The sequence below is a fragment of the Pogona vitticeps genome, chromosome 1, assembly GCF_051106095.1.
Source record: "Pogona vitticeps strain Pit_001003342236 chromosome 1, PviZW2.1, whole genome shotgun sequence".
Taxonomy (NCBI): Eukaryota; Metazoa; Chordata; class Lepidosauria; order Squamata; family Agamidae; genus Pogona; species Pogona vitticeps.
Window position 1 is genome coordinate 250,341,302 of NC_135783.1, and position 15,551 is coordinate 250,356,852.

A 15,551-nucleotide genomic window follows, 5' to 3' on the forward strand; every position below is an offset into this window, starting at 1 on the left:
AATGAATCTGCTCACATGAGGCAACAGGGCATCCAAAAACTGTGAAAGAAACCTGTGGGCCAATGACTGGGACATATACATGCTCCTAGCAATTACAATCTGAAATGAACCTATAGCAGACTCTAAGGGCTACAAGCATATGCTGTACTGGTTGAACATACACAATATATATCCCATCTAAAGTACAGCTATGGCCACAAGAGAGTCAGAAGACTGATTAAGCTCTCTCTGCTGAATCCGTACAACTGCATGCATAGCTCTTCTGTGTCTGGCAGGTGGTTTAGACATGCCTGCCATCTGCATGACCAAGGCTTCCTTCATCAGAGAGAATTACGCCAGATTGAAGCAAACAAAGCCAACATTCTTCCCATTGTGAGGAAGCAGAAACTCACAATTAATCTGAATGCTGCTGCAGTCTCACTGGTTCCAGCAAGGAACTCCAATGGTATCAGTTGGGGAGGAGAGACAAAATGGAGAAAATACTGCTGCAGACCAAGTTAGAGCTGCCCATTGAGCTCTCATGGGAAGTAGATGTGTTGAAATCTCATGGGAGTTCTTGTAAGAACGGAGAATAACAGCATCTTGATTCATGTTTTTTTTAATACCCAAAGAACTGTTGCAGGCCCAGGTGTATCACACTTTCTGGCTCACATTATCTCATCTCCTCTGTAATCTCCTCTGCTTTTTAATGTTCTTGGATGCCTTGGCCCACACAAGAAAATACTTTGGGGAAAACACTCGTTTTGAATCCTGAGGTTCTCCAACATAGGTTGTACTAAACTGAACTGGACCATAGTCACACTGTACAGGGCTTTTGAGCTGCAGTCTCTTAGATACATATTAACAATCCCTTGGCCTTCTGCTGGAAACACTTGTGTTTTACTTTCTATAATGTACAGTATATACCGTATTTTTCGCACCATAAGATGCACTTTTCCCCCACAAAACAGGGGGGTGGAAAGTCTGTGCGTCTTATGGAGCAAAGAAAACAGATTATATTTTCCTGTTTTCTTCTCCTAAAAAATTGGTGCGTCTTATGGAAAGGTGCTTCTTATAGAGCGAAAAATACAGTATGTTTGTTGGTAGCCCCCCAGAGTGGTAGAATATACCAGATGGGCGGGATATAAATCAAATCAAATCAAATCAAATCAAATCAATCAATAAATAAAATATAAGGTAAAATATGATCAGTTGAAAAACGCATCAGCATTTAAACCGCTTAATACCTGAACTCTGCTTTATTGGATGCTGAACCTAGCATTCCAATAAATTGGACACTGACTTGCACAGCTAGATATATCTTTCCCCAGTTCAAATATACCTGCTGCATACACTAATTATGCTCCCATATTCCATACGTCTGGCACTTTTTTATCATATTATAACCATCATGTTCTGTACCACAGGGAATTTTAAATGGCTGTAGTGAGAGCTTCAAGATGCATATACTCTTCATACTGGAAAAGTTCCTGGATAATTAATCACAAAAAATCCATTTGGCAAGGGGCCTATTTTGCAGAGTACTTCGGATAATGATTAATTAAATCCAGTAACTGTCTTTGCATAACATTGTACTCATCTTTGGATGCTAATGCTTTCAAGGAGCAGTTCCAAAGCCAAACAAATTTGGTGGGGTGATCCCATTGTTTTCAATACGACTGCCAAGTGAAAAATCAGTACAAAAGGCAGAGTAAAAAACTTGCTCTCTCAGGCTTTCAATGGATGACTCATTGTCAAATGAACTTTTTGTACATGGAAATTTACGTTTGTGTAATAAACTAACAAGGGGGAATGGCTCAACAAGTGAATGCTAGCAAGAGGGTGTGCATATCTTCCTTTGTGTATACAGTACTGCCCAAAATATCTACCCAAAGCATATTTTGCATGTGTGCCTTTTTATTTATTTTGGTATATGGATTAGGTTTATGAATAGTGCATCAAATGAGACTGTAAAGTTTGGATATTGCTTTGTGTCCTAGGAGAGGCAGTGTCATTGAAAGAAGAACACTGAAAACTTCTATTTGCAGTAATTGTATGTGGACGATATAGTTTACAATTTCTATAAAAATCCAGCCAGACTGCATTCTGCTAACACTATTATGGACTAGCTGATGTGTGTTGAATGTCATATGAACTCTAACTGAACAGTCAGTGAGGGACTGGAAAATTCCAGGTTGTTGTTTAGTCATGTCCGACTCTTCATAACCCCATGGACCAGAGCATGCCAGGCGCTCCTATCTTCCACTTCCTCCCTGAGTTGTGTCAAATTCATGTTGGTTGCTTCCATTACACTGTCCAACCATCTCATCCTCTGTCGTCCCCTTCTCCTCTTGCCTTCATACTTTCCTAACATCAGGATCTTTTCCAAGGAGTCTTCTCTTCTCATGAGATGGCCAAAGTATTGGAGCCTCAGCTTCAGGTACCTAGGTTTAAAAGAATATGAAACAAGCTTATGCCTGAAAACTTTATGCATTTGTTTTTATATAGAAACATTCCCAGTCTTTCTTTCAATATAGTGACCTAGACTAATATACAACATGTGGACCAGAAAAGCTTCCATCCTCACTTTTGCTGCCCAGTATTTCGATAGTTCGGGAACCCAGCCATAGCAACCCACTATTTCTGGAGATTAAACTCTTCCTGGAAACAAGTGTTCTTAACAATGCTTCTGTTGTGACCATGTTGTGCATCTAGGTTAGTGTAGTGACTTGCAGCAGCAAGAACAAGCAAGCATCTGCTGGAAGCTGCTTTAAAATAAATGGGCCAGAATCCTATTACATATTTATCCTGGTGTTACTCTAACAGCATATATTTCAATAGCAAATTGACACCAGTTAGTTAGCACTTTTTCTTGATGTATGCCAAGTCAAGTGACTGCTGCTGACAAGAAAATCAAGAAACAACTTTCAACTGGTAACAGTTTGCTGCTGATAATTAGATAATTGGGAGTTATGCCAACAAGCATAACTAACAGGATTCTGATCATGGTGAAATATGAGAAATGTGCACACCAGTACTAGCTTTTGCATGAATATTCCTGTATCCAGTTTAACAATGAAAATTGCACCAGTGGTATCCATACCCACAATGATTTTCTTCAGTGACCTGTATTTTCAACTCAGTGGTTCACAGAAAGCCACATAATACCCCCAAAGAGAACAAGACTACTTGTTCTCTTCCTGAGATATACTGATGACATGCAGACTCAGGGGAGGGAGATCCTTGTCAAATTTTACTGGGGCTTCAGTTAGGTCCACTATGTTATCAATCAGTATGTGCTGCAATTTACACAGCAGGTTTACTTCTGTACACCACAGTACAACTATTTGAAGGATACTGTACACTTTTTACCAACAAACTGATTAGGAACTTTATGTGCATCAAATTAACACTTAGTGCTATACACTGACTAAAGTCAAAGTCTAAAGCAAGACTGGGAAATATATGGTCCATCAAATGTTCCTAGACTGAGTTTCTCATGATCCTCACTATGCCTATGCTGGCTAAGGATGATGAAATTTGTAATCCAACATCTGGAGAACCACACATTTTCTACTCCTGCATGTCTCCCACTAGAGCTCTAAGACAGGAGTGTATCTGATTCTGGTTCTTTGAACAGAGGCAAACAACAGCATAATTTGCATCAATCACTCTTTGTAGTATCTGACCCAGGAGAAGTACAGAAGTAGATTGAGAAGACCAGACAGTTATCTAAGACTCTTCGATTACAGGGCAGGACTAGCTGGAAACAGAGGATCTGTTTTTGTTTTTTAAAACTGAAGTACTCAAAGTATTCCAATACATCATCAGGAATTTATCCAGGAACAATCTTTCCTCATAAGCAGAAAGTGGATGAATGGGAAGGAAATTTATGCATTTACTAACAGACAGCCACTCCAAGCAAAAATGGGTAGCCCAGGTGCTAGCTCTGTCTCCACTGTAATGGACATCACAATTCAACATCAGGCATATCACTGTGGACCAGCACATTTTGTATTGACAAAATTCTTCTGCTACTTTTACTGGCCAATGAGAATCTTTATGCAAAAGAATAAAGACATTAATAGTGAAAATGCACAAATCTCTACTCAAACTCTTACTGGTTTAGCAGAAATAAGTGGATGATGTAGTATATCCTAATTGGGAAATCCACTGAGGGAACATTTCAATTTCCTTATACAACAGGCAATAGCCAGTATGTCAGCAAAATGTGTGTCTATGCATGAAAAAGAAAGGACAACTGTGAAATAACAATGGCATTTCACACCATAAATCCAATTGTAAATCTCACCTATAGTAAACCTACTGAATGACTGGAACTTTTGTAATACTGTAATTTAATTGAAAAGCTCCATTGATTTAGTGGGTCTAACCCCGCTGAAATTAATCATTTAGTTTAGGTCTTTGTTTCTAATTCTAATTATGGAACTGGCTGGATAGCTTACAGTATTAAGATGGAAAACCTGCTTGTGGAACCAGGGGTTGGAGTTTGATTCCCCACTGTGTTTTGTAGAAGAGTTAGCCTGTGCTGTCTTGGGCAAGCTATGTAGTTCCAGAGCATCCCTTGAAGGGAATAAGAGTACTCACTTCTGAGTACTCTATATCTAGAAAAAATGGAAAAATCTGGAAAAGATTACCATAAATTGGAACTGATGGCATGTAATTATTATTATCTAATTATGGGGATTCTAGCTCAAGGAAGCTTCTGCCAGAACTCAATTATTAATCATTAAGGTGCCACTACTAGACATGCTGCAGCATCATACATCATGCCTCCTGACTCAATGCAATAATAAAATGGATGAGATAGAATAATAAATATGACTGATTTTCAGTTTGCATCTTTTCTAATTAGGAAAATATTCTTGATGATATTCCTCAATCGTCACACCCAGTGTCTGTATCTGTCGTATGGTTCAGTGCGAGTGATGGAAGTTTCCATGTATGGCATCAGTCATGCTACCAAAGTGTAAAGCCAAAATAGCCAAAGTGAATTTATTAAGGACTGTTAAGTAGTCAGTTATCAAGAATGCTGCACAAAACACTGTTCTTATCTGGTCACCAACCTCATTAGACTAGAATTTTCACTCTCAATTATGTTTGAGCACAGCATGTTAGAACTGGGATGCTATCTGAAAAAAGAACTGACACCCCTCCCCATTTTAGACACAGCCTTGTTGGCATATCTAGTCACCCAACTTATTTTTGAGATTAAGGCACTGACCCTATCTATCCATTACCTATCTAAGGGGGGGGGGGACTGATTACACTGGCTATTTACTCTGCAGTTTGTGTTGGATTCAGCACAGATAAAACAGAGACTACATAGGGTAAAGCTAAACATGGGAAAGCCCAATGTTTTTCACTGGGAAATTGTCTTTTTATTTAGCTGACAAGGGGCTACTTGATATTGCTCTAATTCGGTTGACATCACCTTTCTCTACTTTTTGGCAGGACTGATCACCTGACCCAATGCACAGGGGTAGTTGTAGGGCTGTCAGTGGGCATGCTATTACATCAGATCCCCTCGAGTGCCTGTACCTGGAAGCTGAGTCATAGGTTGAAACTAGAGATTGGAACAAACCACCAAAATGGAGGTTCGTCCTGGTTTGTGGTCCATCAAAGTTGACAAATCACAAACATCTTTACCATGAACTGATGAACTACGAATCTGTTTGCTGGGGGGCTTTAAAAAAAGGTGAGCGATAATCCCACTTCTGCAGTCCTTCTCCACCTATTGTCATGGTTCATTAATGGTCGTTAACAGTGGTCTTTCTGATGTGTGTGGTCCTAATCTTTCTGGGGATGAATGAAAGGGCAACCTGATGAACACGACAGATTGTATCTAAGGGCTTATCACTGTTGAGTAAGGGATTTTTTAAATGCACATATATAGCCACCCTGATCCCTCTCTCAAACCACCTATCTTCTCAGTCCAAAACAATGGGTGGAGAAGGACTGCAGAAATTGGATTATTCCTCACCCTGTCCTTTGTCCTTCTAACAAGCCTATTCAGACCAGGGGAAAGTGAAGCCAGAGTGTAGGGTATATCAGGGATCTCCTACCAACTCTCCTCAGACTAAAGAAGCTACTAAAATGAGTAGTGAAATGTTTCATCTTAACAAGAAATAAGTCCAGTTGTACTGAAATACAATAAAATGAAACTGACTAAAGATCAAATGCAGTCTTTAAATGAGCATTTAACATATGCAGAAATTATAGAAGCCCTCAAAAAATCAGAAATCACCAGGCCCAGATGGTCTTCCAGCTGTATATTACAAAGAATTAAAAATGTATTGCTTAAACCATACAAGAAATTCTTGGAATTTGTTAAAGAAAAGGGAGAACTGCCACCAACGTGACCGAAGCGATACATACATAAGGAAAACACGGAGGGTAAATAAATAAAAAATTCCTGACCAATCTCATTACTAAATGTGGATTACAAAATATATGCAACCATGTTGGCAACTAGATTGAAAACAATCTTAATACAGACAATACATCAAGCCCAATCGGGCTTCCTTCCAAAAGGGCAGATGAAACATAATAGTGGTGCCTCACACAACGATGTTAATTGGTTCAAGAAAAAACAAAAAAACACTGTTCTGTGAAAACATCGTTCTGTGAAACACCATTTCCCACAGGAATGCATTGAAAACCGGTTAATCCGTTCCAATTGGAACGGATTGCCATCCTTAAGTGAAAATCGGCATAGGAAACATCGTTGAGGGAAATGCGGTTCCCCAATTGAAATGCATTGAAGCTGACTCAATGCATTTGAATGGGTTTGCGAAGTCCCTTTTCGCTTCTGTAAAAGTGTCTTAAACTGTTTGAAACCTGTTTTAAATGCTTGCAATCGTTAGCCCACCTCCTGAAACCTATTCAAACTTAATTTGGTGTTGTTCTGAGTCTTCGTTAATTTTTGGTGAATTTTTTTATTCTCCATTGAAAGCCATTGGACGGACCATCCAATGCTTCTCAATGAGAAAAAAATTCACCAAAAATTAACGACGCCTCAGAACAACACCAAATTAAGTCTGCTTACGTTTCACAAGCTGGACTATCGATGCCAAGCATTTAAAACAGGTTTCAAACAGTTTAAGGCACTTTTAAATGAGTGAAAACAGACATCGTTGTGCGAAAATTCCCCATAGGAAACATCGTTGTGTGAGGTGGCAAATTTTTCAGAAAAAGCCATCGTTGTGTGAGGCACTCGTTGTGCGAGGCACCACTGTATAAGGATAATCTTAAATACTTTGGAATACTATGAAGCTCACCTGGAAAAGCAAATGTCTATGATATTCTTGGATGCAGAGAAAGCTTTTGATAATCTGAATTGGAATTTTATGCTACTCCAATTGGAAGTGCTACAAGTTGGAGAAAGATTTTTGATTAAAGCAATCTATATCCAGCACAAGGCAAGTTAGAATCAATGGAGAGCTGACGAAAGAAATACAAATACGGAAAGGTACAAGACAGGGGTGCCCACTCTGTCCATTACTATTCATTCTTACTCTAGAAATATTAACCTAGCAAATTAGAGATAAAAAGGAAATAAAAGGACTGAAAGTAAGAGTTCATACTTTTAAGCTCTAAGCTTTTGCAGATGATCTAGTTATTATATTGGAGGATCCAATTGAAGACCTGATGGAGATGCTGAGGAATTTTGGTGATATGGCAGGAATGAAAATAAACAAAAAGCAAACAAAAATACTTGTTAAAAATATCAGAGATCAAGAACGACAGAAATTAATAGAATGGACTAACTTTTGAGAAGAGAGTCAGGTACTTAGGGATCCAAATCACAAAGAAAACTACCGTGTTTCCCCCAAAATAAGACAGGGTCTTATATTAATTTTTGCTCCAAAAAACACATTAGGGCTTATTTTCAGGGGATGTTTTATTTTACAGTGGACCCTCAACCTAAATCCGTATTGGAACTGTGGCCACAGGTCGAAAATTCCATAGGTCGAGGGTCCATTTCCCATAGGAATGCATTGAAAACCATTTAATCCGTTCCAGCCAAAGAAAAAAAATCCTGGGCTTCCAAAGCTGCACCCGCTACCCTCTGCCTTCTGTCCCCACTGTTCTCTGCCTCCCATCCCCACGGAGACAGGAGGCAGAGGGCATCGGGGACAGGAGACAAGAGGCCAATGGGTCCAGCTTTCTAAGCCGTGAAAACCGAAAGCTGACTGCGGACGCAGAGTGGCTTTCGGCTGCCAAAGCTGCAAGCCGAAAGCCACTCTGTGCCCGCTGTCAGCTTTCGGGGCTCAGAAAGGTGCACCCACTGGCTTCGTCTCATGTCCCCGGTGCCCTCTGCCAGGCAGAGGGCACTGGGGACAGGAGACAAGAGGCCAGTAGGTCCAGCTTTCTAAGCCCCGAAAGCCGCTCCGCATCCATTGCTGGCTTTCAGGGCTTAGAAAGGTGCACCCACTGGCTTCGTCTCATGTCCCCGATGCCCTCTAGGCAGCTTTCTAAGCCCCGAAAGCTGACAGCGGGCGCAGAGCAGCTTTCAGCTTTGGAAGCCAGGAAGCAGAAAGCCGCTCTGTGCCCACTGTCAGCTTTCGGGGTTTAGAAAGCTGCCCCCACTGCCCTCTTGTCTCCTGTCCCCAGTGCCCTCTGCCTCAGGAGGCAGAGGGCACCGGGGACAGGAGACAAGAGGGCAGCGGGGGCTGCATTGAATTTCCCACCCTTTCCCCCGCCTTTTGTAGGTGGAAGCTCCGGCTGCAAGTCGAAATAAAATTTTGCATCCGGAGCTTTTCGTACCTTGAAATTTCTGTAAGTACGGACCTTGGTAAGTCGAGGGTCCACTGTACAGTCATGTCATCTTCTGGTTGCTGCACAATGGTGGAGGGCGGGGTTTCACTTAACTAGGGCTTATATTATGAGCATCCTGAAAAATCATACTAGGACTTATTTTCAGGTTAGGTCTTATTTTCAGGGAAACAGGGTAGTACATTATTCAAAGACAATTATATGAAGTTGATTAAAGAGATACAGAATAGCTTGGAGAGATGGGACAAATTACAGCTATTGTTGATGGGAAGAACAGCAACCATCAAAACGAATGTTCTACTTAAATTTTTATTTTTATTTCAGACAATTCCCATAATATTAAAACAGTCATTTTTTTCAAGAACTGAACAAGATAATCATGAAATTTGTGTGGTAAGGTAAAAAAACAAGAATTCAAGTCAAAGCAATGCAAGATGCCAAACAAAGGGCAGGTTCTGGTCTCCCAGATTGGGTATTATATTATAGAGCTGTGTATTAGTTTGGATAAAGGAATGTATAACTTTAGATAGTGATAGACTACTCACGTTGGAAGGACATGATTTACAGTTAGGCTGGCATGCTTTTCTAAGGTACAAAAAGAAAAGAGCAGAAAAGTTTCAACTCGCATATGTTAAGAAGAGCCTGACTAGGGACTTGGAAAAAGATCATCCAACAGATTTACCAAAAAACACCAGGCTAGATCACCCATAGAGGCCTTTACACAACCTAACTTCATGATAGAAGCAAAACTTTTTAAGATATGATCTATTAAAAATGATTGTGAGTTAAGGTCCAAAGAAGAGTTAGAAGCACAAAACATGTATCTAGACTGGTGGTCCAGAGTACAAGTGGAATGTAGGTATAGAAAAGATAAAATAGAGGGCTTTTACACAGAACAAGCAATATTCAATAAACTTCTGCTGGGCTCAATTAGTAAGGTTATTAAGAAAATGTATGATTATTTGCTTGAAACTAAAATGCAAAATGAGATGGTAAAAATGTATGATTAGGTGAGCACAAAATATTGATCAGTGGTTGCAAATATGAAAAAATAACATAAAGCTCACAAAAGCCGCCCAGAGACCTTCGGGTAGTGTGGGCGGCATATAAATAAATAAATAAATAAATAAATAAATAAATAAATAAAATCGGTAAATTTAAAGGAGAACATCTATGTTTTATAGGTGGCATATGACTCCAAAAAATTGTTAAAGATTTATACAAATGTTTGTTGGAAGTGTGAAGCACAAGAGGGAAGCTTTTACCATATGTGGTGGACTTGTAGAGTAGTGAAACAGTATTGGATAGCAGTACATACTCTGTAAAAAAATACTGCTTTGTAATGTTCCACTAACCTCAGAATTGTTTTTGTTGTTTAGTCGTGTCTGACTCTTCGTGACCCCATGGACCAGAGCATGCCAGGTAAAAACTCAGTAAAAACAGAATTGTTTTTACTGAGCATTATACCAGATATAGATAAGACAAAGAACTACCTAGTTATATATATATAGTCACTGCAGCCAGAATTCTTTATGCTAAGAACTGGAAGAAATCAGAGATACCGAAACAAGAACTCATTGAGAAGATATGGGAAATGGCAGAAATGGATATTCTATCAGAAGTGTTGAAAGACTGGACTGTCCAATACAAAAGGCAACTGAGCGAATGGATTTATTATATAAATGGCTTGAGTCACCAGATAGCGCTTGAATAACATAGAATTAAACTAAGATTTAACTGTAAGTTGAAACCCGGAGGGCAATCAAATTGTAGAAAGGTGAAAAGTCGACTTGGTATCGCAACATGAACAGATTGGATTTTGTGTTCTCCTTCCCCCTTTTCCCCCCCATATCCCCCTCTACCTTTTGTACTCCTTACCTTATCCCTAGTTTTTTTAAAAATAAAAAATAATTAAAAAAAGAAATACAGTAAGTCCAGTTGTCATGATTCAACTTCCAGTTAAGCTCACCTGGATGACTGAGAATCTTCAGATATTTTGAGTGCCTGTCCTTTCCCCTTTTCCAAGCAGTTTTTTTCACTATTCTTGCCAAAGTTAACTCTGTACCAGTTAAGTACTATGTCACTTGAGAGTGTGTGAGTGAATGAGAAACAAGTAAGCGGAAGGAATGAAAACTGCCAAGCTGCAAAGATGGCTCTTTCCCTCACTACAGCTTTCCACCTCTGCCCTTGTGGATGGCTGCAATTTCACCTGCAGAAAACGCTAGGGACTTGATTTGAAAAATTCTGAACCAAGCCAGGTTTCCCCTGCTATGTACTGTTGTTTCCCCTTAAGTTTAAGCCCCATTAAACACAATAGTGCACACTTTGAGGAAATATACACAGGGTTGCACTATACTAGACAGGCAATAAATCTGCGCCCTTCACCAAAGTTTGGTGCAATGTCCTATGAGCGTACCTCAGCTCATAACGGTAATCAAAAAGGAGTGGCAGCACCCCTTTTCCTTTTCTCTCCCCTCACCATCCCTTTCCAGGATACTCTTGACTTGAGGAAAGAACAGACCCCTCTTGTTGTCGTCTGAGTGCTCTGAAACACTTAAACTGAAATTCAGAAACTAGGCCGAAGTCCCTCACGTTGGCCGCTCCGATCTGAAGGGCTTCCACGAACTGTTACTCTGCCCGACACTTGTGTCCCGACCCGTGTCGCCCCGCCCTCGCCTTCGTTTAACTAAGGCTGCCGTTTCACGTTCCGGTCTCGAGTCAGGGTGACCTCCTTCTTTCCACATAAAACCAGCTTTGTTTGCGCAAGGATTAAGCGCTGTTTTTGGTTCAACACAGCCTCCAACCCCGCAACACGCGACTCAACGGTTGCGAGGCAGAGCCAAGAAACGGGGACTCCTCCTCCGCGCGCATGTGCCGTTTGCCGTCCCCGCGCCCACTCCGGCCCCCTGCGCGCGCAGTCCCGCCCATCAGCTGCGGCCTACGTGGGGTCAGGCGCGAGCGGCGGGGCGGGGCTTTCTGGCCAGTGTGAGGCGGCTGCTGCTCCTGGCGCCGCTCGCCTCTCGGGCTGTCCGATGGGCATGGAGGAGGGGTCCGCCTGGTGCGCGCGGGGCGTCGCTTGAAGCGCCGTCCGCTTGCCTCCTCCTCCTCCTCTCCCTCCCCCCCAATTGTCGCCATGAGGCGTAGCGAGCGGAGGAGTCATGGAGGGCCCCCAGGCAAGGCTGCGCTGGAGGAAGCGGCGGCAGAGGCGGAGGAACCGCAGCCTCTGCAGCCCAACGGCGCCCCTATGCTCCGTGAAGAGGGGTTGCCGGTTCAGGGCGGAGGAGGTCCACGGCCGGTCGCAGCCTCCGCCGCCCCTCAGGGAGACCGGCGCAGCACCGAGTCCGAGGTGTACGACGACGGGACCAACACCTTCTTTTGGTGAGCCCCGAAAGTCAAGGGGGGGGCTTTTTTTTAATCCTCCTCACGACTCTCGTGTCCTCCCCGCACCTTTCTTGACAGGATAAAACGAGCTGCGCAATCCTCGGACTCCCCATGAATGATATTAATACCAGTACTTGTAGAATTTACACTGTTAAATGAGGACCCTGAGATGCAGTCCGGATGGTTAAAACAGCAGGCGAGAGGAAGGAAGGAAGGCAGGCACAGGTGCGAGATGCCTCCCTAAAATGTCAGAATCAGGAGATTTTTTTTTTTAAGCAGGCGTTTCAGTCTCCTAGGCCAGGCTCATCTCTCCTTGCTGGATGCTCTCCCCTACTCCCAAAAGGATGGTGCTTTGCAAGTGGTGCACAGAGCCTTTTCCAAAATCACTGTGGCCATGTTTCACTTGCTGAAATGGCCCTCTAATGCCATTTCTTTTTCCATTTCTCAGCTCATCCCCTTAGGGCTGTTGTTAACATGAAAGTAGTAAGGTCCGTTTTTAGATGCTTAATTCAGAGGTTCGATCAGGTTTACTAAACTAGTTAACTTCTACCTCATATTTTTCATCTCTTCCCTTTGAATTATTAGTAGGCCATTAGTGACTCTCAACTGATGTGCTCTGATTATAAGTGGACTCATAAGCAGGAAGTATGGGTATCTGGATCTGTAGGTTGAAGGAACTTGGCACATTTAGTCTGGAGAAGAGAAAGCTGAGAGGTGATATGATAGCCATCATCAGTCTCTGAAGATGCCTTTGAAACATAAATGTTTAATCCACAGCAGTGAAAAAGAGACAATGCACCAAGCATTCATGGAAATGCATTCATCTTTGAGTTCAGTTGTTGTTATACTTACAATCCTATACTTAGCATACCTCATGTACTTTATTACAGTATTTTATTACTCCCACAGTAGTCAAAATGCAGTCTTATCATGGACATCTGTTTCCTAATAAATAATAATGTGATGTTAATTGTATGAAGGTATCTTCTCAGCTGGATATTGAATGTATATCCTTAGACTAAAAGGTTCCTTCTGTTTGCAGAAGGCTTCTCATCCAGTTGACCAAAAGTGATAATCATTGATTGCCTTCTGCAGATCCTTATACCTCCCTTCCCACCAGTTCTGGATAAATGATGGACTTTGTGGAATAGTAAGGGAGTGGTATTGAAAGCTAGAAGAGGACAGGATAGTTGGTAGAATTCAGCCCCTCTTTTTTTTCTTCTTCTTCTGTCTATAGCATGCCAAGAAGAGTTCCTTCTCATGAAAGGAAACACACTGCCAATGTTTCTACTTTGTAATTTGGATCTTGGACGTTTCATATGGACTTTCTAAACTCTTACAAATGCTTCATCTTTCCCCCCTGTATAATGTTAGCACGATTTCAGTTTTCTTACAAGGTTTTTCCTCCATGTATTGTACAGATAATTTGCAGAGGAGAGAAAGAATGTTTAGAGTTAAATATCCAATTTAAAAATACCAGCTCTAAAGACAGAAGGGGTATAGTTTTTTCCGCAAAAGGTGAAAATAAGAAAGCTTCTGGCTTGAGTTGAGCTGGGCTCTAGTCTCCCTGGTCTTGGCAGTACAATAGAAATGGGGATGTCTATATTGTGATGGCTTCACTGATACTCAGTAACAGTTCTTACCTTGACTTCGCCTTGCTTAGAACCATGTGTAGAAGCATTTGCATTTTGACATATCTGGAACTTAGAGTGTATGATATCTTAAAGTCTGCTATTGAGTAACCACTGTCTACATCATAACTCAGGAAAGTGTCACTGGGAACAGGCTTGTGTTGCCAGAAATAGTGACCAAGTACAGTAACTGGATCTTGCTGAAAAATTGGCTTGTTGTTTAGTCGTTAAGTCGTGTCCGACTCTTCTTGACTCCATGGACCAGAGCATGCCAGGCCCTCCTCTTCCACTGACTCCCAGAGTTTGGTCAAATTCATGTTGGTAGCTTTGATGACACTGTCCAACCGTCTCATCCTCTGTTGTCCCCTTCTAACTCTTGCCTTCACATTTTCCCAACGTCAGGGTCTTTTCCAGGGAGTCTTCTCATGAGATGGCCAAAGTACTGGAGCCTCAGCTTCAGGATCTGTTGTTCCAGTGAGCACTCAGGGTTGATTTCCTTCAGAACGGATAGGTTTGATCTCCTTGCCATCCAAGGGACTCTCAAGAGTCTCCTTCAGCACCACAATTCAAAAGCATCAATTCTTCGGCGGTCAGCCTTCTTTATGGTCTAGCTCTCATTTCCATACATTACTAGTGGAAAAACCATAGCTTGGACTATGAGGACCTTTGTCGGCATATTACTCCTTGTTAAATGGAGAACTGGTAACCTTGTCACTTGGTGGCTAATTGCTAATGAGGCTGAAGTTTAGACATCTTATTGTTAAGCTTTTGTTGTTGACTGTAGTTGATAGGATTGTTCATAACTTTCAGGTAATAAACTTGCATTTTATAGTCTTGGGAAAGTGCTTAAACTGAATGATCTTCTCAGTTCTTGCTTCTGCAGTTTTGATTAGATCTGGCCATTTATGCTCTGATTACTACTATACAAAGTAAAAGTTCCCCTTGACATTTTTAGTCCAGTCGTGTCCGACTCTAGGGGGCAGTGCTCATCCCGTTTTCAAGCCATAGAGCCAGCGTTTGTCCTAAGACAATTTCCGTTGTCACATGGCCAGTGTGACTAGGGAACACCATTTTACCTTCCCACTGAGGTGGTACCTATTTATCTACTCGCATTTGCATGCTTTCGAACTGCTAGGTTGGCGAGGAGCTGGGACAAAGCAATGGGAGCTCACTCCGTTGCGTGGATTCGATTTTACGACTGCTGGTCTTTTCACCCTGCAGTACAGAGGCTTCTGTGGTTTAGCCACCACGTCTCTGGTGTACTAGTACTGTATACAGAAGTTTATAATTATTAAGAATGGTGATGATTAGGTGTGAATTAACTTTTTCTAAATGTTCAAAAAGGAAATTATGAATTGATAATCTGCCTTTTCGTACTAGCTTGTTACCTTGATCATCTGTATGCATTCAATGCAATGTTAGGAAGGGGCTATACAGGTACAATGCTGTTTATGTGGCCCTTCTTTCTGACATTCTGTTGGGGACAAGAAGAATGTGGGTAGTACATCTGCTCCACCTGTTCCACCACATATGACATTTCAATTAGAGGAGACTCTTTTGAATAGACATATAGCCTATTCAAATCTTGGATCTGTGCAAGGTAGACACAGTGACCTCCCATCACAGCAGTTGCTGATGAGAACACAAACTTTCAGCACGGGGTGAGAGAACTAAGCTAACATGCCTACATGGAAGAAAAAAATCAATCTCAGATGAGTCTTAAATAATCACTTACTGATTGATTCTTGTTTGACAGTTGCA

At 41.6% G+C, this 15,551-nt stretch overlaps 1 protein-coding gene and 1 long non-coding RNA gene across 4 annotated transcripts in view; one reads left to right on the forward strand and one right to left on the reverse strand.

The window, feature by feature from the left end:
- Positions 1-1,893: 1,893 nt before the first annotated feature.
- Positions 1,894-11,653, reverse strand: LOC140703076 (uncharacterized). 2 transcript variants are annotated; one of them, XR_012082389.2, is made up of 2 exons: positions 11,195-11,653; positions 1,894-2,423 (listed from the first exon to the last, which is right to left on the reverse strand). It is a non-coding gene; the product is annotated as an uncharacterized LOC140703076 (long non-coding RNA). The 2 variants fall into 2 exon arrangements; XR_013540725.1 differs by having other exon boundaries at positions 10,748-11,653.
- A 50-nt stretch (positions 11,654-11,703) lies between these two features.
- The window catches only part of PTDSS2 (phosphatidylserine synthase 2), a 66,713-nt gene continuing 62,865 nt past the window's right edge, over positions 11,704-15,551 (forward strand). The window contains exon 1 of one of the 2 annotated variants that reach the window (XM_020784087.3): positions 11,704-12,156. In XM_020784087.3, coding sequence (XP_020639746.2) covers positions 11,912-12,156 — 245 coding nt within the window. In that variant the 5' untranslated portion in view covers positions 11,704-11,911. The remainder of the gene's footprint in view (positions 12,157-15,551) is intronic. The other variant, XM_072985569.2, reaches the window with a different exon arrangement.